At 49.3% G+C, this 24,733-nt stretch overlaps 2 protein-coding genes across 3 annotated transcripts in view; both read right to left on the reverse strand.

Moving 5' to 3' along the window:
* PSMD3 (proteasome 26S subunit, non-ATPase 3) overlaps window positions 1-4,829 on the reverse strand; it is a 19,726-nt gene extending 14,897 nt beyond the window's left edge. For both annotated transcript variants that reach the window (XM_008065172.2, XM_008065171.2), the window contains exons 1-2: window positions 4,292-4,829; window positions 787-977 (exon numbers count right to left, since the gene is read on the reverse strand). In XM_008065172.2, coding sequence (XP_008063363.1) covers window positions 787-977; window positions 4,292-4,511 — 411 coding nt within the window. In that variant the 5' untranslated portion in view covers window positions 4,512-4,829. The remainder of the gene's footprint in view (window positions 1-786; window positions 978-4,291) is intronic.
* Window positions 4,830-8,758: 3,929 nt separating this feature from the next.
* On the reverse strand, window positions 8,759-21,059 carry GSDMA (gasdermin A). The gene is made up of 12 exons (XM_008065173.1): window positions 20,954-21,059; window positions 19,047-19,265; window positions 18,659-18,839; window positions 15,444-15,609; window positions 14,489-14,585; window positions 13,470-13,517; window positions 13,041-13,067; window positions 12,146-12,166; window positions 11,338-11,492; window positions 10,417-10,531; window positions 9,324-9,397; window positions 8,759-9,086 (listed from the first exon to the last, which is right to left on the reverse strand). Exons 2-12 carry the CDS (start codon window positions 19,258-19,260, stop codon window positions 8,844-8,846), a joined length of 1,341 nt encoding a protein of 446 aa, XP_008063364.1. The 5' UTR covers window positions 19,261-19,265; window positions 20,954-21,059; the 3' UTR covers window positions 8,759-8,843.
* Window positions 21,060-24,733: the final 3,674 nt, after the last annotated feature.

Raw genomic sequence — 24,733 nt, forward strand, 5'->3', positions numbered from 1 at the left:
TTTTTTTTTTTTTTTTTTGTAGAGATGAGTTTTCACCAAGTTGCCCAGGCGGGTCTCGAACCCGCAGGCTCAGGCAATCCACTCACCTCAGCCTTCCAATGTGCAGGATTACAAGCTGAGCCACCAAGCCCGGCGAAACCTGTGTTCTTAACCACTGTTCTATACTTCCTCCATGGTGAGGCTTTTTTTTTTTTGAGTTGGAGTATCACTCCATCACCCAGGTTGAAGTGCAGTGGCAAGCTCACGGCCACCCCTGTGTTGACCTCCTGGGCTCTGGTGATCCTTCTGCTTCAGCCTTCCAAGTAGCCGGAACTACAGATGCGAATCACCACACCCAGTTAATTTTTTGATTTATTGTAGAGACGAGGTCTCATCAAGTTACCTGAGCTGGTCTTGAACCCGTGAGCTCAGGCAATCCACTTGCTTTGGCCTCCCAAAGCATGGGATTACAGCCTGAGCCACCGAGCCCGGTTCATGGTGAAGCTGTTAAGGCACAGAGGCAGTGACCTTTTCTCCTAGGACAACAGAGATGTCAACCAACTGGAGTGGAGGATATCTCTGCTGGGAGGTAGTGGGAAATGAGCCTGGGTGGGAGGGTCCTGATTCCAGTTTGGAAGAATGACACTACAAGGCAGAAGGATGGTTCTCTTGTTACTGGACAGATACATATTGAGGTGGGCTGCTCTGGCTTCACTCCCCATGCTACAGGTCTTCAGGATGGGAAACATGGTATCCTGGGGGTCTGAGGCCAAGCCCGCAACCCTTAAGTTGGCCTGACCTACTCACCTCTTCCAGGAAGGAGAGCAAGAAGTCCCGAGTGGCATTATTTGAGGTGAAAAAGCCATGCACAGCCTTATACAGAACATAGTGGTTGAGGCGGCGTGACGTGGAAGGCAACATCCGCAGGGCCCGCAGCACAAATCTCGGCTCTTTGCCCGAAACGGCCTTCTCCAGCTGTTTCACATGCTCCTTGATGTCTGCGGAGGACCAGAGGAGAAAACAATGTTACTTCCCATTCTCCCATCACTCCAGGCAAGTAGTTCTAGGGAGCCTCTTACAAACAGGCAAACTGTGGCCAATCATCTCTTTCGCCTTAATGGGGCTGAGCAACATTTACTGTTTTTGCACATTGATTTTAAGACATAATTAAAAGGCAAGGAAAAATGTAGCTGGTATGGAGTAGAGGATGGCAGAGGAAGAAAAAACAAAAAACGAAACACATGAAGATTTATGAGAGCTCAAAATAGGACAAGACTTTCTAAATGTAAACAATGGAGGAACACACACACACACACACACACACACACACACACACAAAGACTGATGAACTTGACTTCATAAAGTTTGGATAGTTGTATAAACAAAAGAAAACATCTGGAATAAATGTGATCAAAGATTCCTATTTTTATTCTCAAAGGAGTTTGCATAAATGGCTAAGAGATACTATAGTGCCACAATTTCAAAATAAAAATGGAAACTAACATACACAGAAGAGGAAAGACAAATAGCTAATAGCCAAAAATATATTTTACTAGTATTCAAATAATTGCAAATGGAAACATCTTAAAACTACCAAATTAGCAACATTTAAAAAAATTATAGAGTACAGTGAAAAGTACATTTCTGCCAATATAATGTAAATGAGCACAGTTTTTCTGGATAATATCTATTATCCAGAGGAAGAAAAAACAAAAAACGAAAGAAACACATGAAGATTTATAACACATGAAGATATATCTATCAAAAGCATTAAAAATTTCACCTTTTTGACTGCAGCATATAGATTCTGGGAATCTACACTGAAGAAATAATTCTAAAGATAAATTTTAAAACTTGGGCATAAAGATGTTTGCAAAGCTATTTATAGTAGCAAGAAACTAAAAACAGTTTAAATGTCAAGCAATAAGGGAATGCAATCAATTGACAGTTTCTCAGTCACCTTTATACATTCAGCACTAAGCACAGGGTATCTGGGCCACATTAATAAGATAATTAACAGTTGATATTTATGGAAGGCTTACTATGTGTTCACCATATGTGAGGCACAGTTCTAAGCGTTTTAATGTTCACAACCCAGTAAAGTAGATATTACTCTCATTTATACAGATGAGGAAACTAATTCAAGAGCTTGTACTCTAAGTTTTTGCATTTTGTGGTTTGTTTTTTTTTTTTTTGAGACAGGGTCTCACTGTTGCCCAGGCAGGAGTGCAGTGGTGCGATCATAGCTCACTGTAACCTTGAACTCCTGGGCTCAAGTAATTCTCCTGCCTCAGCACCCAGAGTAGCTGGGACTATAGGTACGTGCCACTGCACCCATCTTGTACTCTTAACTGTAATATTAGGTATTCAATAAATGTTTCTTGAATAAATTGAATGCCGATTATATTTATGGGTATGTTAAATAAAAACACAAAATTCAAAATCATCTGTAGTTATGCCTTGATACAAACTGTATATGTAACTTGCTCTTAATTATAGAAGAGCAGCTCAAAAATTCATAGGAAAAAATGTTTTTTGGTTTTTTTTTTTGAGTTGGAGTCTCACTCTGTCGCCCAGACCAGAGTGCAGTGGCCACTCCCGGCGACTGCAGCCTCCACCTGCTGGGCTCCGGCGATCCTTCCACCTCAGCCTTCCAAGTAGCTGGAACTACAGGCACGTGCTACCACGCCTGGCTAATTTTTTGATTTATTGTAGAGATGAGTCTCGCCAAGTTACCCAGGCGGGTCTCGAACCCATGGGCTCAGGCAATCCACTCACCTCAGCCTCCCAAAGTGCTGGGATTACAGGCTGAGCCGCTGAGCCCGGCTTAGGAAAAAAATGTTAACCATGGTTTAGTTTTCTCCCCAGCTACTTTAGACTTCTCATATTCCTAAATGTCTACAATGAACACGAATTACTTTTATAACAAGAAACTGAAATGCTTGTAACAAACATATTGAGTAGTTACTGCTGAATGGCATCTTTGCCGCTGGCTATCACTATATCAGGTAAAAGGACTTTTACTAGATGCTGATTCTGTTGTACAACTTTAGAGTAGAGCTGATGCAGTCAACACCATCACATCCTCAAAAGCGCCCCCCAGGAGCATCACTTTGTTTCTCTCAATGTTTTTGAGCTAGTTTCTCATGCAATTAAAGAAAAAGAAAACTCAAGCCAGCTCGGTGGCTCAGCCTGTAATCCCTTGCTTGGGGAGCCTGCGGGTTCGAGACCCGCCTGGGCAACTTGGTGAGACCTTATCTCTATAATAAATCAAAAATTAGCTGGCGTGGTAGCACATGCCTGTAGTTCCTGCTACTTGGAAGGCTGAGGCAGAAGGATCGCCTGAGCCCAGGAGGTCGAGGCTGCGGTGGCCGGGAGCGGCCACTGCACTCAAGTCTGGGCAAGAGTGAGACTTTTAACTCAAAAAAAAAAAAAGAAAAGAAAACTCAGTAAGTTGTCTGGTCTCACATGATGCAGAACCAGGAAAATAGTACCAGGATCACAGCGGGAAGCTCTCACTTTACCTACTTCAAATGTAGACAGGATGTTGTAAGTGTGGAAAGTAAAACATGAACTTGGAGGAAAAAAGGGGAGTTATAGGAAACTGGGAACAGGAAACCTAGGAGAAAAGAAATGGGAGATGGATATATAGGCGTTTAGGCCAAAGGTGAGTGTTATGAACTCAAAGATGACACATAAAAAGTTTTGTGTATGTGTTCAAATCTTTTAGAACGGGGGGGGGCGGCAGGGACCTGTGGGGAAAGGAAAAGAGCAATGGTATAGCCTGAGCACCTCAATTAAAGAAATACAGAAACAAGATATTAGGCCAAAATAGTTTTTTGAGGGAATTTGCTAAAGGCAGCGAGGACAACAAAAATCTCTTAAAACTCAGGGCCAGTATCCTGGGTCATTACACACAAACACAAACACTGGTTTCTACAGCGATCAATCAAGCATATGCTGGGGGCACTAGAATCAGTCGGGTGGGATGTAAAGGGAGGAGGTCGGAGGGGAGCGCTCAGAAAGCGGAAGACATAGAACAGGGGGTCCCCAGGCCCAGTGAGACCTAGATCGAGATGTGACCCCAGGTGCAGGGCGGAGGGATGCGCGGGGAGTGGTCCCCAGTCTGGAAAGAAGACTCAGTTAACGGGGCTGGGGTCGGGAGTGTCAGGGTCGTGGGGGCAAGCATTTGGGGGTGATCCCAAGGAATCGGGGGGGGAGTGGAGGCGCGCTGGCATCCCAGGGAGAAGCCGAATCACCAGGGTCGCTGTCACCCGTGGTCGTGGCACGTCCCCGGCCCGGACTCCCGTACCCTCCAAGGTGACGGTGTCCAGCTCTCGCTGGGAGTGCTCAGCCGCTGCCGCTGCCGTCTTGCCGTCGGCCTCCCCCGTGGACCCGCCCCCCGCCGCCGCCTCCTCCTTCATCTCCACATCCTGAGGGGCCGGGGGCGGCGGTGGTTCTTGTTCCCCTCCGCCGGGCGGCGGCTTCGCCTTGTCCGCGCCGCGGCGCCGCGCCGAGCCCTCCTGCTTCATGGCGCCCGGGGTCTCGGCCTAGTCCGGGGACCGAGGCCGGAGCCTCGCGTGAACCCTCGCACCAGGGGCCAGGAACCGAGCCGGGCCTGCACACGAGCGCGGGCTACGGTTGGGCCGCACGATGACGGAGCAGCTGCAAACCCCTTCCCGACGCTGGGCCTTCTGGGAAACGCCAGGCCCGGCGGGCCGATGGCCGAGTCAACAGGGGAAAGAAATCAACAGCCGAGGTGCAGGATGGAGGCGGAGCTTCGAAGGAGCGGGGAGGAGCCTGGGTGGGTTTGTGGGGCTTGCTTTCGAGTGCTTCAGTGTGTTGATTTTTTTTTTTTTGATGTTCCTATCGAGTTCATGTCTGTGGATGTCCACAAGAGGTCGCCTCAGTCTCCAGTCTGGGTTACCACGCACTCTGAGAGCGTCCTAACTAGCGTGGAGTGAGAACCGCCTATCCGAGCAAGGGCGAGATGACGTCACGAGCCGGGCGGGCTTTGCACCCAAGCTGGCTCAGTGTGCCCCGGGCCCGGGTCGCCTTCCAGATCCGCGAGGCTGGTGTTCAACGGCGGCCTGGTGCATCCGGCGCGAGCGAAGGAAAGAAGGCTGCGAAGGAGGGACGTGGAGCTAGAGGCTGTTGCATTTGAGCCGAACTGGAGAGTAGGAAGAACCCTGTGGGATTCGGACTTCCTTGTCAGATTTTAGTTTAGTGCTGAAAATAAGGCAAGAGGTTTCTGCAGCCTGGGAGTGCGGACAGGGGGCAGCGTGCTTATGTGTGTGGCATCACTTACGGTTAAATGAAGGATAGGGGTCCACCCGGGGTGCGTGAAAAACTCAGCTCAAGAATGTAGTAGTCTGTGTGGGAGTCGGATGGTATACATAACCGTACACTACTCTGGGCTGCGATGTGCTTTGGGGGTTGAGGCTTCAGGGAGCCTGTCCGAGGGAGCCTTTATGGCCTTTATACAGCCAGACAGACACTGTTGTGAAGTGGGGAACAGAATAATGGTGTACCCAGGAGAGAATCATGGTATACCTAAGGGGAAGGAAACTGGCCCAGAGACCCTGCCCACTTACTTTTCAAAGAACCCCTTCACCCCCGCCCCACTGATTCTGCAAGGAAGGTGAAGCCAGGAGGAGGTCCCAATTTTTTAGGATGCAAAACAAAGCTCCCTCTTTATCTTGGAACATTTATCTCTCCCATAAATGCAAGTCCTGAGTTTTAGACTTTTGACAACCCTACAAGACAATCTTGTCCTGTTGTAAGGACCCAGAGGGCAGCGAACATGTTTTGACCATATCCCTCTTTGTATTTTCTTTATCTTTTTTAAAAATTTGAGTTGGATTCTCTCTCTGTTGCTCAGTCTGGAGTGCAGTGGCACGCTCACAGCCACTGCAGCTTCGACCTATTGGGCTCAGGTGATCCTTTTGCCTTAGCCTTCCTAGTAGCTGAAACTACAGGCACGAGCCACCATGCCTGGCTGATTTTTTGATTTGTTGTAGAGATGAGGTCTTGTCAAGTTGCCCAGGCTGGTCTCGAACCCGCGGGCTCAGGCAATCCTCTCACCTTGGCTTCCCAAAGTGCTGGGATTATAGGCATAAGCCACCGTGCCCAGCCTGAATTTTCTGTATATCAAGGAGACATACATAGCTTTTGTTTCTTCCTTTTCATACTGTTGCAGCAAATAGTTCCTTGCATTAACACAGCCACTTGCTAAATGGAGAGATATGTGCTCCAGTTTTAGAGAACATGCCTTGACCAATTCCTCTTTAACTGTCCTCTCACCCCTTCTCCACCCAGGGCTGAGTGATGGATAACAGGACTTTTGAGTCATTACTGCAGTAAACTCACTGCAGCCTCTTCTTCATAATACCACATCTGTAATTGAAGTGGGCAAATGATAAGAAAGAAAACAGATGAACTTTGTTGTTGATCCTTAACAATCAAAGAAGTTACTCTTCTGGATAGTTAGGATGTTAGCTCACCTCTCTATTAAGTTTACATCACAAGGAAAAAAAACAGTCAAGTCAGCAGATAACAACCCAGAATGCCTATGAGCAATATAGTGGGATTTTGGAAGGTGCCCAGGATGGGGGAGGATGGTTTAACATGAAGCTTCTGGTAGTTGGTCATGAATTCTTGGTGAGTGAGGAAACTAGCCCAGGCAAGGGGTGGTTAAGATGAGGAGAGTCTGACTCCCAGGGCCAAAAGGCTTAGAGAAATTATTCCACTCATAAAACTACTTCACAAGAGGTCGATGAAAGATGTTCAAACCCAGCTTTTATACAGAGGAGGATGATATAAGTCTTAACAGTTTGATGAAACTTCAATATGCATATTAGTAGGTCCATATCCATGCCTACCCACACTACTTCCTCCCACAACCACCGTGAATTCCAGGACAGAACACAGAAAGGTGAAAGAAGATAATATCACAAGTTTTTTTGGTTTTTTTTGAGTTGGAGTCTCACTCTGTCACTCAGACTGGAGTGCAGTGGTGGCTCCCGGCCACTGCAGCCTCGACCTGCTGGGTTCTGGTGATCCTTCCACCTCAGCCTTCCAAGTAGCCGGAACTACAGGCACGTGCTACCACACCCGGCTAATTTTTGTTTTATTGTAGAGATGAGGTCTCGCCTAGTTGCCCGGGTAGGTCTCGAACCCTCAGGCTCAGGCAATCCACTCTCATCAGCCTCCCAAAGTGCTGGGATTACAGGCTGAGCCACTGAGACTGGTCCCATTTTTTTTTTTAAAGAAGATTCATCTATATTTTCTAGTCAATAAACTTGAAAGTTGTTTTATTATTTTTTTCACTCTGTTGCCCAGGCTGGAGTGCAGTGGTATAATCATGACTTACAGCCGCCTCAACATCCTAGGCTCAAGTGATCCTCCTGCCTCAGTCTCCTGAGAAGCTGGGACTACAGGCGCATGCTAATTTCTTTTTGGTAGAGATGAGATCTTCCTATGTTGCCCAGGCTGGTCTCGAACTCCTGGACTCAAGCAATCCTACCACCTTGGCCCCCCAAAGTGTTGGGATTACAGGCATGAGCCACTGTGCCTGGCAAAAGCTGTTTTATTTTTGTTTGGGGCTTTTATCACATATCTGTAAATCTTTCCCTCAACCCAGGCCCAGGGAACTCCCAAATGCTTTTCTTTGAAGACAAGCTGCTTTGATGATCTTCTCACTTAAGAATCTAGATTTCACCGGGCTCGGTGGCTCAGCCTGTAATCCCGCACCTTTGGGAGGCTGAGGTGAGTGGATTGCCTGAGCCCGCGGGTTCAAGACCCGCCTGGGCAGCGAGACCTCATCTCTACAATAAATCAAAAAATCAGCCGGGCATGGTAGTGCATGCCTGTAATTCCAGCTACTTGGAAGGTTGAGGTGGAAGGATCGCCGGAGCCCAGCAGGTTGAGGCTGCGGTGGCCGGGAGCAGCCACTGCACTCCAATCTGGGTGACAGAGTGTGACTCCAACTCAAAAAAAAAAAGAATCTAGATTTCCGCCTTGGGAGGCTGAGGTGAGTGGATTGCCAGAGCCCGCGGGTTCGAGACCCGCCTGGGCAACTTGGTGAGACCTCATCTCTACAATAAGTCAAAAATTAACCTGGCGTAGTAGTGCGTGCCTGTAGTTCCCGCTATGTGAAAGGTTGAGGCAGAAGGATCTCCGGAGCCCAGCAGGTCGAGGCTGCGGTGGCCGGGAGCGGCCACTGCACTCCAGTCTGGGCGACTGAGTAAGACTCCAACTCAAAAAAAAAAAAAGAAGAATCTAGATTCCATGTTCTACATCCTGGTAATTCTGAGTATTCAGCAGCTAGCCTGAGGACATTATACAGTTGTAGTTGTGTACATATAATCTATATGGAGTATGGCAATGATCATTTATTTTTCTGGCACAAATCAAGAATTTCCTTGCATCAGTTTGGCTGGGAATAGGACTAAATTTTTTTTCTTTTAATAAATTATTTAAAGAAAAACACCAAAAGACATCTAATCCTAAGATTGACATAATATTTCCCGTTAATTCCAGGAAAGTTTATTTTTTGGAAGCACAAGTAGGAGGGATTAGGATAGAAAGCTTATCTCTCTTTCTCTCTTTTTTTTTTTTTTTTAGTTTTGCTGAAATGGCTCATAGCTTTGAAAGTGTTCCTGCTTCTAGAAGGTTTGAGCATCAGCAGATGGGCTTAGCGGGGGAGATGTATGGTTGGGCAAGTGGAAATTGGTTATCGTGAGTGACCAGCTAGAATTTCGGTCATCCTCAGCCTGACTCTGAAATATCTATGGGTGCGAAGGACACAGCACGATGTGGTTGAAAAGGTGTTAGGGAAGCATGAAGTAGATGGGAAGGGCAGGTTAGGAGGCTTTGGTCAGCAGCTGAAGGAGCGAGAGGCCAGCGTAAAGGGCACAGAGGCGAGGGAGGGTGTCTGGGTCCCACATGTACTGGGGGCCCGATCTCTGCACTTCCAGGCCACTCAGCCCCACTAGGGCCTCCGTGAGGGTCAGTTCCTCTTCCCCAAGGGAGGAGAGCAGCTCGGGTTGCAGGGGGAAAACACCCTCTTTGTCCTGCAGGAAATTCTGTTCCATCGTGCTCTCCACCTGGAAGGAACCAGAACAGCATGAAAAGAAAGAACTAGGAAGTTTCTTCCTCTTCCCTAATTCATAAAGATCACAAGAAGGCTATGCTCCCCTTAATATAACTCTGTAACTTCACCTAACGTTCCATCTGGGTCTTTTTGTGTGTGTGTGTGGTGATGGGGCCCTCTAGAACTTACATCCTTCCATTGGTTCTAGCTATCCCCCAAATCTCCCCAGTATCTGCCATTTTTTTCTCACCAGCTTAAGCTGCAGGGGTAGGATCTTTTTCTCTACAGATTTTACCAGCAGCTTCTGTTGGGCTTCACTTAGCTCTGGAGAAAAAAACAGAAAGAGATGAGTATTGCTGGTGCAGAGAAAACCACAAACTCCGAAAAGTATACTTCCAGAATTTCAGCATTTATTCATTCATTCATAGTTGAATGCCTGCTCTATTCTTGACATCTCTGCTGAGTGTTAGGGAAAAACTGCTTTCTTTCATTCAATGAACTTGTGATTATGTGAACAAGACAAAGTCAGGCATAATTACAATATAGGTGTTAAGGGAGCCGTAGCTGAGGGGTCTACTTTGCTCCTGGAATTGGAGGACAAGCTTCTTAAGGGAACAAACATTTCAACTTAACATCTGAAAGACCAGAGAGTTTTTCTAAGTGGGGGAATGTTTCATGCAGAGGGAAGAAAATAATTTAGTGGCAAGATCGGAAGATGTTACCTCCTGAAATTAAAGATAATATCAAAGTATCAATATAGAAGTGTTAAACTGGGCCAGGTGTGGTGTCTCAAGCCTGTAATCCCAGCACTTTTGGAGGCTGAGGCAAGAGAATTGCCTCAGCTCAGGGGTTCGAGACCAGCCTAGGCAACTTGGTGAGACCTCATCTCTACAATAAATCAAAAAATAAACCAAGTGTGGTAGCGCACACCTGTAGTTTCAGCTATTTGGAAGGCTGAGGCAGAAGGATCGCCTGAGCCCAGAAGATTGAGGCTACAGTGGCTGTGAGTGTGCCACCGCAGACTCCAACTCCAAAAAAATAAAAAACAAATTAAAAAAGCGATGAGCTTAGCTATATGCAGAAGTTAGTTTTAAATATGTATAAAACCAGGGTTATTTCCTGAACTCTGTTAGCAAGACTAGGCTGTCTTCTCAGATCACCCAAGGTGGCCAAGTGAATCCTTAGGAACGAAATCAATTTTAAAAAAATGTAGCTATAAACTACTTAACCATAGTATGAGTTGTCATTCATTCACTAATTTATTCATTCTTTTGGTAATCTGTTCGAGCAATTCATCCTATCACTGAAAAAGTTGGTAAATGAAGACCTTATTCCCTATTTACCTGTTAGAGCTCCGAGGAAATAGAGAATGGCATCTGTAGCCTCTTTTGACAGCAGGACATCTTTCGGGAGCGCCTCCAGGGTCACTTCGTGTCCCTTGTCGAGAGCCCCTTCAAGCTGCGGGGAGAGGTTGGGACTATTGAAGATAACATGGGGAAAGAGCCCAACATGGCACATAATAATCCCATTTATCCATGTTAATTCTCTCCCATTCCCCTACTTCTTTTTTGAGGTATCAAGTCCTGAGAAGTATCAGACTCCTGGGTTCCTTGGTTCCTGAGTTTTGGACTCTGGAAAGGAAAGGTTCCAGCCCTCTTCCAGCAGAGGGCCCTCTGGCCTAGCCGCCTACCTTCTGGCCACCAGAGGGAGCCTGTGCCTTGGGGGAGTCTGTGCTGTTTGCTCTTTTCTTTTCTTTTCTTTTCTTTTTTTTTTTTTTGAGTTGGAGTCTCACTCTGTCACCCAGACTGGAGTGCAGTGGCCGCTCCCGCCCACTGCAATCTCGACCTGCTGGGCTCTGGCGATCTTTCCACCTCAGCCTTCCAAGTAGCTGGAACTACAGGTGCAGACTACCATGCCTGGCTCATTTTTGATTTATTGTAGAGATGAGGTCTCGCCAAGTTGCCCAGGCGGGTCTCGAACCCTCAGGCTCAGGCAACCCACTCACCTCGGCCTCCCAAAGTGCTGGGATTACAGGCTGAGCCATCAAGCCCGGCCTGTTTGCGCTTTTCCAGGGGACAAAGGGAGCCTGGCAGCCTGGGGGCACTTGGCCAACCTTGGGGAGGATATCCACTGTGGACTCCTTTGGCCATGGCCACTGGCTACCTTCTGCCACTGTCAGATCCTCCCACCAGTGACAATACCCACCCCTACCTCCGCCCAGACCTTCCTTCTGCTACATCCCTGTCCTTCCACAAGGGCCTCACCGCAAGCTCAAGGTCTTGGAGCTCCTTCTTCTTTCCTAGGAGTTTGCTGAGGGAGCTGAGCAGGGAGCTTTGCCCTACGTGGCTCAGCTTCTCCACTTCCTTGGTCTCTCTCTGAACCTCTTCTTTTAGTGTCCTGAAGTCTTGGTGTACATCTCCTATGGGGACAGTAAATGTGGCACACAGGCCTCTACCTGGCACCCTCCCTGTCCAGTAAACATTGTCCTGCCAGGCTCCTTCACTCAGCCCTCCTCATATCCTAACCCAGGTCTGAGCCTGGCCTATTTTTTTCTTTACCAAGAAATACGGTTTTAAGAAGTTTTATGAAATTATCCCCCAGATTTGACCTGAGGGTTGGGATGAGGAGGTGGACCAGGGCTCATATTATCATCTAACCCAGCAGGGATCCCAGGCCTCACCCCATAGCAGTGCATAATTGACTTTCTGTTCTCCAAGACTCCAGCTCAGAGTTGAGAAAGAAGGTCTATTTTCCCTTCTCAATGAGTTAGTTGACAAAGGAGAATACCTTTGGTGAGTGAGCGAAGGCTGGAACGAGGCTGCTCCAGGGAGCAGTGCATCTGTGTCCATGAATGCAGATCAGGGAGGGTGTGAACCCAGGCCCAGCCCTCTGGGGTCCTGGCATCCTAAGAATACATCTGGCCTGCTTTGGCGTGAGTGACTCTCTGGAAATGGCTTTAATCCCTGGGACCTGGGATTCAGCTCTTGCCTTCGCCTTCCCCTCCCTCTAGCCTAATGCCTCTCCTGCCACCTTCATGCCAAAGTCTTGGGAGAAACTAAAAAAATTCCTTACCAATATCAGATGCCTGGATAACTGAGAAAATAAGAAAAGACATGGATAAGAATGTAGTCCTTCACAATGGCAGCCATACCCGGGGGATGAGACACTAAGGAGGATGAGGAAATATGTCCTGTCTGTCTCCTGGGAGATGTAGCTTTATTTATTTATTTATTTTTATCATAGAGACAAGGTCTTGCCAAGTTGCCCAGGCTGGTCTCAAACCCCTGGGCTCAGGTAATCCACTTGTCTCGACCTCCCAAAGTGCTGGGATTACAGGTTGAGCCACTGAGCCTGGCCTTTTTTTTTTTTTTTTTTTGAGTTGGAGTCTCCCTCTGTCACCTAGGCTGGAGTGCAGATCCTTCCACCTCAGCCTTCCAAGTAGATGGAACAACAGGAGTGTGCCACCAAACCTCCGACTAATTTTTTGATTTATTGTAGAGATGAGGTCTTGCTAAGTTGCCCAGGCTGGTCTTGAACTGCTGGGCTCAGGTGATCCTCTCACCTCTGACTTCCAAAGTGCTGGGATTATAGGTGTGAGCCACCATGCCCGGCCGAGATCTAGCCATCTTAAGGATACTCTTGCTCTCAGCATCACTGTGACTCAGTGGCTCTGGCCCCAGTTGCTAGACAGCGGAGTTGCAGATGTGTGTGTGGCAGGTTATGGTTACTAAGGTCATTAGGGAAAAAGGTCTGAGACATCAGACCACCTGGCATCTTGTCCAAAGACCTCCCATTTCCACTGCTTTTTCCCCATGTGATTGGAATTTCTGCCACGTTTCAGGGACAGTTATTTGCTGAGAACTGCTTTGCCATCTTCCCTGTCAAGTCCCACAGAGAAGGGGAGAAAGATTCGTGTTTTAAAATTCTGAGTCAAGAAAGTTGCTGTGGAATAAAAGGAAACACTTACGGATGAACTTCTCCTCTCCTGGCCTTTCTGAAGATAGAAATAATGCACATCTGTCAGCACAAAACTCATTTCTGCCTTTTTATCTAAAGCAATTATCAAGGCAGGTTTATCAGTGATCAGTATAAAAACACACGGAGATGGTGATAGCTCATCCTCCCCCGCGATTTGGGAACACACACTGTCTCCAAGTTTTAATTCTGCTTCCGATTGTGCCTTCCTGTCTCTGTCTGTTTCTCTGTCTTTCTTGGGCAATATTGATATGTCTCTATCTTTCCTCAAGCTGAGGATAGATATTTTTAGAGACCGGAAACAAAAGCAGGGGCTCCTTGGGGCATTATGGTAGAAGCTATTTTAGAGGGTGGAAGATTTTAGCAGATAGTGTCAGGGGAAGGGCAGAAGATGTGGGAGCCAGTGAACAATTTTACTTACCTCCGGGAGGGAAGGTTTGCATGTTATCGTTGTAGATATGTGGAATATCTGTGAGGGGAGAGAGGGGGAGCAGAAGGACACTGAACAGCCACCCCAAGTTTTCTTCTCCAGTCTCAAGCCCAAGGGCTCTGCTAAGGGCTAGATTCTGTCCCCTAAATGCCTCATCTAATTCTCTTTCAGCCTCAATTGCTGGAAGCAAGTTTTTCTTCCTCTATAAATTCTCTTCTATGATAGTATTATTTTCTTTTTTCATTTTTCTTTTCTTTTTTTACTTTTTAAGAGATAGGGTCAGCCGGGCTCGGTGGTTCAGCCTGTAATCCCGTGCCTTTGGGAGGCTGAGGTGAGTGGATTGCCTGAGCCCGCGGGTTCGAGACCTGCCTGGGCAGCGAGACCTCATCTCTACAATAAATCAAAAAATCAGCCGGGCATGGTAGTGCATGCCTGTAATTCCGGCTACTTGGAAGGCTGAGGCGGAAGGATTGCCGGAGCCCAGCAGGCGAGGCTGCGGTGGCTGGGAGCGGCCACTGCAGTCCAGTCTGGGCGACAGAGTGAGACTCCAACTCAAAAAAAAAAAAAAAAAGAGATAGGGTCTTGCTCCATCACCCAGACTGGATTACAGTAGTGCGACTGTAGCTCATTGCAGCCTCAAACTCTTGGACTTAAAGAATCTTCCTACCTCAGCCTCCTGAGTGGCTGGAAATACAAGTGTGGGCTACCACACCTGGCTAATTGCACTGTTTTCTACCTTGCATTCTATACTGGCGTCTATGTCTATTTCCTCCTTTAGACATACCCTTCTTGAGTGGTTATGCTTGTTCATTTTTGTGCCTTCTCCCCACTTTGACCACAGTGCTCAGCATCCAGGAGAGAGCAGCCCCTGTAGCTCTGTTTCCCACAGTCAGACTACAATCCACTCCTTCACTCATTCTCTGACATCACCCTGAGAGGGGACCAGGTTGCCTTATTATTGGTGCAGAGAATTCTCATCTTGTGGGAAGAACACGCTGGTCTCTGCTCACCCCACTCATCTTTGCCTTTGACCATCAGCTGTCTCACTCGAAAGGCCAGGACGCAGCCCTTGGGAATGGTTACAGCCTCCTTGTGGTTTACGGATCCCTAGGATCAGACAATAGGGATTGGTGAATTACCTAAGTATGAGACATTGGGAGTGGGGGTGCAGGGTCTGGGTTGAGCACCTTTGGGGTGATAAGAAGTTGGGAAGTCTTCAGTGGTGTCACCCATCATCTTTGTACCCAGCTGGACTTTGGGATGGGCTTTGGAGCCCTTCCACTCATTGCTGCTGATTATCCCTCTAACAATCTCTGTCTGTCTTTCTGATTCAGACATGTGAAGGGAACTAGACAGACCTGCTCCATCACCTGCCCTGCCCTGTCCCACCTTAGAGCTCTCATCCAGGCCCTGGCTCCTTCTTCCTCTTCGCCATCTGTCCCATGCTCACCTCATTCAGGTAACCTTCCATAACTAACCCCTCCTCCAAATCCTAAATCATCCTTTGAATATTTATACTCAGTAGCTATGGGTATGTAGAACATCACTTATTTCCATCGAATTTTCCAAGCCTGTGTTCTCTGGGCTTTAACCCATGTGTCTCCTTTATAAGTCTGAGAACTTTCTGGAAGCAAGGATGTCTCCTCTTTAGACTGAGGGAAAACGCCTGAGTGTGACTCTCTATTCCCCAGTAGCTCCCAGTGGCATCTGGCACAGGCATCTGCCCACACCGGGCGCCGTTGACCAGAGCGGAGGACTGGGTCTAGCCAGCTGGGGCTTAGCTCTTGAAGGCAGGGGGAAGGAATGGGTCCTTTTCAGTATCCTAGGTGGGCATGGATGGGGCAAGGTTAACAAAGCCTCCGAGAAGGGGCTGAGTGTGTGTGTGTGTGTGTGTGTGTGTGTGTGTGTGTGTGTGTGTGTGTGTGTGAGAGAGAGAGAGAGACAACATGTGTGTTTGAGTCAAACCTGTAGCCCCAACGGGGCAAAGAAGGGGAGAGAGAAGCAGCCCTCTGCCTTGCCAGCTCTCTCCAGAGTGACCTCCTGCACCGTCTCTACCACTTCCATAACCACGTACAGGTTCTCTCCTCGGTCTCGCATCTCCTTCAGGAACGGGTGGTCTGCTGCCAGCTTCCTGTGGCAGGAGGGACATAAGGAAACTGCTCAGACCTTCTCCCTGACTGAGCCATACCCTCCTCTTTCCTTCATCCGTTCCTGAGAGCTAGACATTGTGGTGGCAGGCAGGGCCTGAGTAAGTCTGAGGCTGTCAGCCCGGTCTCCTGCTTACTGGGAGGGTAGCTTCTCTGAGTCTCAGTTGCCTCATCTGTAAAATGAGCATAATGATGCTTAACTCCATGTTGTTGAGAGATAAACTAGGTAATGACCTGGTTCAGCACTTGGCCCAGAACAGGGCCTCATGGGTGCTTCCTACTTCCTTCTTCCTTCAGCTAGGGGTAGATTCTCCTCTCTTTCCTCCCTGTTTGTCTCTTTTGGGATCCTTTCTTTCCATCTTTTATCCTCTCTCTTGCTGTTAACACCCGTCCTCCTCTCCACTTGCTCCTTCTGTTTGCTTCCATATGCAAACATGTCCCTGTTCCTAACGATTTCCCTTTGTTTGATAGTGCTACTCCTTCCAATTACCACCCTATTTCTTTCCTTCACTTCATGGGGAAACATCTCAAGAGGTATTACTGACTTCCTCACTGCCCACTCCTAAATTCTCTATAATTTGCCTTCTGTGTCCACTACTCACCTGAAGTCACAATGACCTCCTGCTCATCAAACTCAGAACTTACCAACTAACTTACTAACATCAAACCTTCCCTTACTCTGCGCAACACTTGACCCTGCTGCCCAGACCTTCCGTGCCATCCTGACTTCTGATCACAGTGGATCATCTTGGCTCTACTGCAGTTTTTTTGACTTCTGAACCTTATCCATTCTGTCTGTAGCCCGTGTGCCCATTTAGCTGGTTCCCTACAATTTCATGTTCTCTTAAGATTCTGTTCTAACTCCTCTGTTCTCTGAACTCCCTCCGGCAGCACTCCCATTTCTACAGGTTTTTTGTTTGTTTTTGTGTCAGTGTCTCTGCTGCCCAGGTTGAGTGCAGCGGCACAATCATAACTCACTGCAACTTTGAACTCCTGGGCTCAGGGATCCTTCCACCTCAGCCTTCTGAGTAGCTGGGACTACAGGCACTTGCTACTACGCCTGGGTAATTTTTAAAAACATTTTTGGAGAGAGGAGGTCTTGCTATGTTGCCCAGGTTTGGTCTTGAACTCCTGGACTCAAGGGATCTTCCTGCCTCGGCCTCCCAAAGTGCTGGGATTATAGGCACAAGCTACTGTGCCTGGCTACAGTTTTAATTTTTATACTGCTGACCACCACATGTGTATCCTTACTTTGACCTCCCTCCTGAGCTCCAGGACCCTGTTTCCAACTACCTGTTAAACATTCTCAGTCAATGTTTCAGCAGAGCCACAGACTCAGAACATCCAAAAGGAACTCACAATCTCTGTCTGAATCTACCACTAACCTGTCTTCCTGTATGTCACCTGTAATAGTGCCTTTAATGTCACAATCTGGCTCAAATCTCAGAGTCATCTTTGATGAAACCCTCATCCTGCAATCAGCTGCCAAGCCCAGTTCATTCCATCTCCCTTTGCAACAGGCCTGGCATCCGCTCTTTCCCTCTTCACTGCCCTCCCCCAGCCCTGGGTCCTCAGTTTACTTTGCTGATGGAATAGTGGGACAGTGTCTTGCCTGGTCTGCCTGCTTCAAGTCCCTGTCCCTCTTCCTCTCTCTGACACCCTTCCTCCATCTGGCCAGATTAGTCCTGAGATACATCAGAGCATTGTCAAGGTCTCCCTGGGGCCTACAGACTAGTTCACTCTCTTGACCTGTCACCTGGCTCCTTCATGATCTGGTCCACCCGACATCTCCCGCTCACTCTACTTATACCTCTTCTGCCCCTGCCAGACTGGCTTTTCATGGTCCTTATTGGTTTTGAGATTGCTCAGCTATGTAATAGGCCTTTGTAGTACCCTTCTCCCAGCCTGGCATGTCCAATTTCTACTCACCTTTCTTTTTTTTCTTTGAGTTGGAGTCTCACTCCACTGCCCAGGCTGAAGTGTAGTGGCATGCTCACGGCCACCCTAATGTTGACCTGCTGGGCTCTGGAGATCCTTCCACCTCAGCCTTCCGAGTAGCCAGAACTACAGGCATGTGCTACCATACCCGGCTAATTTTTGGATTTATTGTAGAGATGAGGTCTTGCCAAGTTGTCTAGGCTGTTCTTGAACCCGTGGGCTCAGGCAATCCCCTCACCTTGGCCTCCCAAAGTGCTGGGATTACAGGCTTGAGCCACTGCACCCAGCCTCCACTCACCTTTCAAGGCCTACTCATGAGTTGCCACTTCTGCAAGATCCTTCCTTATTTCCCCAGTCCCCCAACCCACCCCAAGCCTCAGTCGAGCCATTCTTACAGCGCTGACTACTGCACACTTTTTTTTTCACACTCTTGGATTGCAAAGTATTTGGACAAAGATGTCTTAGGTGCACCCCCATGTGTAGTAGGGAGCTTTACTATATAAACAGAGCTATATAAATGTTTCCTGGGTGACTTCCCAAGCACCTCCCCAGTCCTCACCTCCTTTGTTCAACCACTGCTTAACTACTTACAAGCCAGCTCCCCTGTCAGGCCAAACATCCACAGCGCCCAGCATCCATGGGGCCCCTGCCACACCCCTTGTGCTGTGGGGCAGCATTCCCCAGGGTGTGCCTCGCGTGTGTCGGGGCCAGGCAGGAGAGCTCAGGGCTCAGCAGGGAGCAGCTAAAACTCACACCTCCCTTTCTAGTGTCTTAGAGTTGCAAGGAAACTTAGAGAAGATCCTCCAAACCCATCATTTTGCAGAAAAGAAAACTGAGACGGTCACACCACAGGCTGATGTGAATATGCTCCTCCCATGGGTGTGTGACATGGGGAGGTGGTCCTAGAGGCAGTGGGAGCACGGAGAGGAGAGGTTAGAAAATGGCCTGGATGCACCCATGGGCCAGAGGGTCATCTTCAAGAGTAGTGACCACATTGGCAGTGTGAGGACCCCCACCTTCAGTTGAGGGCCAAAGCACCCTATCCAGCACTGCCCCGCTCCCTTCTGGTCACCCCTCAGCCCTGCCCACTCTCACCTTTCCCCGTGCAAGGTCTCCAAGGCCTTGGGGGCCACACTGAGTGTCTGGACCTCCAGGGTGCTGTTCTGGGAGAGCCCCGCAGTTCCCTTCACCTTCACAGTCTTTGGCACATCCACCTCTCCCTCCACACGGGCATCCAGCATGTTCTTAAAGCCAAAGCTCCCAGTATCTGTTGGATCTGCAGGAGGGAGAAGACAAAAGAGGCTGGGCTGAGAGGCACGCCCCCATGCTCCTGCCCCAGCCTCCCAAGCTCTTAATGAGAGCTTGAGCCTAAATGGCACCTAGCCACGTCTGGGCAGAGAGGGCTTTGGAGTCCTCCTCTCGGGCTGGTGCCTGGCTCCCATCGCTCAGTATCCCGCGGTTCTCACCCCACCCTGAGGCTGACCTGAAGGTGAGCTGCCGGGCTCAAGCACATCCAAGAGGGTGTAGTCAGTGCGGACGTACCGCGCTCCCCAGAAGAGCGTACTCTTCCTCTTCCTCAGCACCAGGCAGAAGGGATGGAAGCGCTTGAAGTCGATGAGGCTGTCTAGGGGTGTCAGGTCCCCTCGAGGGTTCAGCTGTCTGGCCAGAGCCCGGGTGACGTTTTCAAACATAGTCATTGTCTCTCTGTGTATGGGCTGGGAAGACAGGAGAGTGTCAAGGCGGCTGTCTGGGAAGGCCCCTGCAGAGAGGGTCACCGGCTCTGGGGCAGGGAGACCTCTTATAGATGCCTGGATTCTTGGGTGTCAGAGCTGGGAAGACCCAAAGAAGTCATTTTATTAGGGCAGCCAGGGGTCGAGAGCTGAAATAGCTGCCCGAAGTCACACAGCAGGCCGGAGAGGCCAGAGCCCCCTTCCTTTGTCAAGACCTGTTTTCTCCCTCCACACCCATTTTCTTCACAGACACAGAGCCCGGTGGAGGAATTGCATTAGCAACAGAAGTAAAGCTTCCTCTCACACCAGAGGATAGTCAGGATCTGGGATCGCTAGGAAGGAAACAGCCACTGTGGGTGCCAAGGACCTGGGAGGTACCCGTCCCAGTTGCTCTTTCTTTGGGTGGGGTACACGTCCCTGGCCCCTGTGCTGCCCTGTGCCTGCCTCCCAGCTCCCAGGTATGAGGAGACCCACTTCTCTCCAGGGACTGCCCCTAGATGCAGGCGTCCTGATGCTCTTTGCTTTTGGTCCCTCTGCTTACAATACCCTCTTCCCAACCTAAAGAATCTCCATTCATCTTTTAACCCTTTACCCGTTTAGGAAAAAAATGTGCAGTTTACTGCTGCTTTCTTTTAATTTTATGCCAACATGCTGAGATTGAAGCAAATGTGACCAGTTTTCGATGTGAAAATAAAATATAAGAACTGTTCTTGGAGTTATTTCTAAACAGAATTTGTCTCTAATCTTAAGAGAATTTCTCTTAAAAAAAGATAATTACTGTATTTTGTAATTCTCTCTCTCTTCCTCTTTTATTCTCAGGGTAAACGCTGCAGCAGCAAGTACTGTGGTGAGCATCCTCAGTTAAATGGGGAAAGGGTTAAGACTCAATTCAGGTCACTTCCTCTGACCTCTTCCCTCAAGCCTTCAGGCAGCTGGTGACTCCACCAAAGCTCTTTGTACATCTCCGCCTGAAACACCTGCAACTTCGTGTTGTTATGACCTGTTCACCTGACTCTCACCTCCTCGACTGTGACTTCCCGGAGGGCAGGAAATGGGTCTTAGTCACCCCTGCAGCATCAGCACCAAGCACCGTGCCTGGCACAGAGTTAGAGCTTGGCAGATGTGTGTGGAAAGAATGAATGAATGTGGCCCCAAGAGACATACGCCAGGGTGAGAGGGCCCTGGAGAATGTGGGGCCCATGAAAGCCTGCGGTTCATCATCTTAGGCGTCTGTCTTTGAAGTTCAAATCCAGGTGCTCTGGCTGGGTGGCCAGCCGGCAAACCCCTGTGGGTGGAAGAGGACACACCAGCTGGTCTGGAAGTGCCTCGCTCCACTGTAGGTACCTCACAGTGGCAGGGAAGCAGGAGGTCCAGGTACAGATGTGTGGGGTCACTCTGCCAGCTCCCACATGCTTTTTCACCCCTCATTCCTGGGAGAGCCAAGTTGGGGCAGGAGCTGGGTGTATCTGGGGAAGGCTCGAGCGATGGCAGCCTCCTTCTCACCAAAGAGGCGCTCACAGGGTTTCCTCTCCCTTCCCTCCCAAGGCCCATGGGCTTCTCAATCTGTTGGATTGGAGGCGTCCCATGCCCTTCTGGCCTTGCCCATCTTCCTATAGCCCCAGAACACCCCCTGCCTCCTCTGCTGTCACCAAGTTCTTACCAGGGAGTGGTGCTGGGTCCTGTCCAGCAGCTGGATCCGGGGTGAGGGTCCAGGGCTCTCTCTGCCTGCTGGTTGAGCGATGACTGTCCCTTGCCAGGACAGGCTGCTTTATGCCTCTGTGGAAGCAGGGATGAAGGCTTCGGGGACCCGGCCTGCCCAGTGACCCCACCTCCATCCCGCTCCACTTCTGGGAGAACAGCATCAACCTGTTCCACGTGTGTCCTGGCCTCCTGAGGGCTGAGGGGGTGGATGGGAGCTGCCAGACAGGTGCCAGCGTGGGTGGGGGTAGTCAAGGCTGACGGAAGAGGTGGAACCGAATGTCGGCTTGTGGACTGAGAGGAGGGGAAGGCAGGCATCTTGTGGGGGTGCAGAGGGGCCCTGGGAGTTGGTGCGTGAACGTGCGCGCGCGCGCGTGTGTGCACGTGCATGATGAGGGACAGCATCTCTGCTCCATCATTGTCATGGTCTTCAGGAAGCATCTCAGACTTACATGAGTACTGTGGGTGTGACCTGCACTAAGAAATCCTGCGTGTCTACAGGTTCCAGCAGAGAGTGGAGCAGCTGACATGCCGTCCTCCATCTCTCAGATTGTCAGCCTATGTGTCACTGCCTCACTCCGTTTGTTTTAGCTACATAGACATGTCTCTGCTACCACGAGAAGCATATGTCTGAGTAGGCGGAGATGGAGCTGGGCCAAATGGTTTTTCTGTTGTGTGGCGTTCAGTATCCCTGCTCCTCATGGAATACTGTGTACACACAGATGCATTTACGTAGGCAGAGGCACAGCAGCATGGGCGGAAAAGTCCAAGAGGCCTGTTGTAGGGACGCAGGTGTCTCACCAAAGGCCACTCAGGTTCTGCTCCTTTTTTATTTTTGGAGTTGGAGTCTCGCTCTGTCACCCAGACTGGAGTGCAGTGGCCGCTCCCGGCCACCGCAACCTCGACCTGCTGGGCTCCTGCGATCCTTCCACCTCAGCCTTCCAAGTAGCTGGAACTACAGGCGTGCGCTCCACGCCTGGCTAATTTTTTTATTTATTGTAGAGATGAGGCCTTGCCAAGTTGCCCGGGTGGGTCTCGAAGTCACGGGCTCAGGCAATCCACTCACCTCAGCCTCCCAAAGCGCGGGATTACAGCCTAAGCCACCGAGCCCGGCTAGGTTCTGCTCTTATCTTCAGTTTCTGCCCAGAAGGAATTTTATTTTATTTAGAGATGGCAGGGGGCAGGTCTCACTATGTTGCCTAGGCTAGTCTTGAACTCCTGGCCTCAAGTGATCCTTCTACCTCAGTCTCACAAAGTGCTGGAACTACAGGCATGAGCCACCATGCCCATCTCAGAAGGAATTTTATTTTATTTTATGTTATTTTACTTTACTCATTTTTTGAATCAGAGTCTCACTCTGTCACCCAGGCTGGAGTGCAGTGCCATGCTCACGGCCGTTGTAGCCTTGACCTGCTGGGCTCAGGTGATTCTTCTGTCTCAGTAGCTGGAGCCACAGGGGTGTGCCACCACACCTAGCTAATGTTTTTGATTTATTGTAGGGACCAGGTCTCGCCAAGTTGCCCAGGTTGGTCTTGAACCCCTAGACACAGACAATCCTTTTGTCTCAGCCTCCCAAAGTGCTAGGATTACAGGTGTGAGCCACCATGCCCGGCTCCCAGAAGGAATTAAATTACATTAAATTAATTAATTTATTTTTTGAGTTGGAGCCTCACTCTGTCACCCAGGCTGAAGTGCAGTGGGATGCTCATAGCCACCGCAGCCTCGACGTGCTGGGCTCTGGCGATCCTTCTGCCTCAGCCTTCCAAGTAGCTGGAACTACAGGCACACGCTACCACACCCAGCTAATTAAAAAAAAATTTTTACTGTAGAGTTGAGGTCTCACCAAGTTGCCCAGGCTGGTCACAAACCCCTGAGTTCAGGCAATCCTCTCACCTCAGCCCTCCAAAGTGCTGGGGTTACAGGCTTGAGTCACTCCAGAAGGAATTTTAATGGGGTCTTGACACACATGGTCATGTCTCTAGAGGACAGATGAAGGGATTTATAAGCAAGGCTCTTGCTGTGTTGGGATATGTGGCTATGCATATGTGCATATATAACCTGAACACTCCCGAGCCTTTGTGAGCTCACCTGAGGTTCTCTTCAGCACCACTCATCGAAACAGGAATGCCCCCTGGAATGCCACGCAGAAGAGTTTCCATCTTTCCTGGAGGTTTTCTTCAGGCACTGGTGGTGAATGAGATCGGACCACTCCACACTCAGTAAAAGTCACTAAAAACTTCATGTCTCCACTTCTGTCTTGAAAGGCTCATTCAGTATGACAGATGCTCCCAAATATCTTTCCCTATGTCTTTAAACCGAACAAAACCAAATCTTACCCCTGCCCCCTCTCTTGCCTGCCTCCCTTCCACCCATTCCAGGCCCTTTTATTTCCTTTTATGTTTTTTGTTTTTTTTTGAGTTGGAGTCTCACTCCGTCGCCCAGACTGGAGTGCAGTGGCCACTCCTGGCCACCGCAGCCTTGACCTGCTGGGCTCCGGCAATCCTTCCGCCTCAGCCTTCCAAGTAGCCAGAATTATAGGCATGCGCTACCACGCCCGGCTGATACTGTGATTTATTGTAGAGATGAGGTCTCGCTGCCCAGGAGGGTCTTGAACCCGCGGGCTCGGGCAATCCACTCACCTCAGCCTCCCAAAGGCGCGGGATTACAGGCTGAGCCACCGAGCCCGGCTCCTTTCTTTTTTTAGAGACAATGCCTCACTGTGTCACCCAGGCTGGAGTGCAGTGGTATGATCATAGCTCACTGCAGCCTTGAACTCCTGGCCTCAAGCAAGCCTCCCGCCTCAGCCTCCCAAAGTGCTGGGATTACAGACGTGAGCTAGTCATTTGTTCCCTATCACAATCATACATGTGTGCAGAAATGTTGTCTGTGTTCTAGTCTTTCCATCTGCGTTCCTGGTTCTTCCTGGATTTCTGCCTCTTCCTCTCTGTATCTCTCAGTCACTACATGGAGGTAACACCTGCATTCTTGCATATAATCTTGGGACTGTCAGTTTCCCATCTCTTCATCAGCTCCAGGGAAGGTGGCCCTGCTCCCACCCTCTCACCTGCCCAGCCTTGCCTCAGTCAGATGTTTGGGAATTTCTTCCTACCCTCCTCCACTGACTGCAAGGTTCTTAGTCTAGCAGATCCTTCAAAGACCTGGAGAACAGTGGTTTCAAGAAGCCACACATGGATCTGAACTCCCCGAGGGCCCACGAAGTTCATCTAGTCAGCTCTGTCTCCTCTGATCCAGAAGTCTTGCTCTTTTCTTTTCTGGTGCCCTCACTCTGTTCTCAGAGCTCTCTGCAAGGTCTGCCCCTCATACTCCTTGTCCGGTCTGCACTCCACTTCTACCCCATTGCCCCATTCCCCAAACTGCCTGATGGTGTTGTGAGCATGGGGCAGAGAGAAGATGCATGGGTTTGTGTGGTCTGCCAGTTTTCCATCTTGTGCTTTTGGTATGAAAATATTCACGTTCAGGCTTGTTCCTGTGCTGCTCCTTCCTCCCATCTAGATGTCCTGTCTCTTTTTCACCCATACCTCTACCCCCCATAGTGTTAGGGATATGCTGCAGAATCCAGAGGTTCCTCCTCAGAATGCTGGTTTGTATTCAGGGAAACCCAGAACAGAATTTAAATTGCGCTAGAAGCCAGGTGCAGTGGCTCGCAGCTATTATCCCAGCACTTTGGAAGGCAGAGGCGAGAGGATTGCCTGAATCCAGGGATTCGAGACCAGTCTGGGCA

This window comes from Carlito syrichta, unplaced genomic scaffold, assembly GCF_000164805.1.
Source record: "Carlito syrichta isolate Samal-C Ts95f unplaced genomic scaffold, Tarsius_syrichta-2.0.1 Scaffold308181, whole genome shotgun sequence".
Taxonomy (NCBI): Eukaryota; Metazoa; Chordata; class Mammalia; order Primates; family Tarsiidae; genus Carlito; species Carlito syrichta.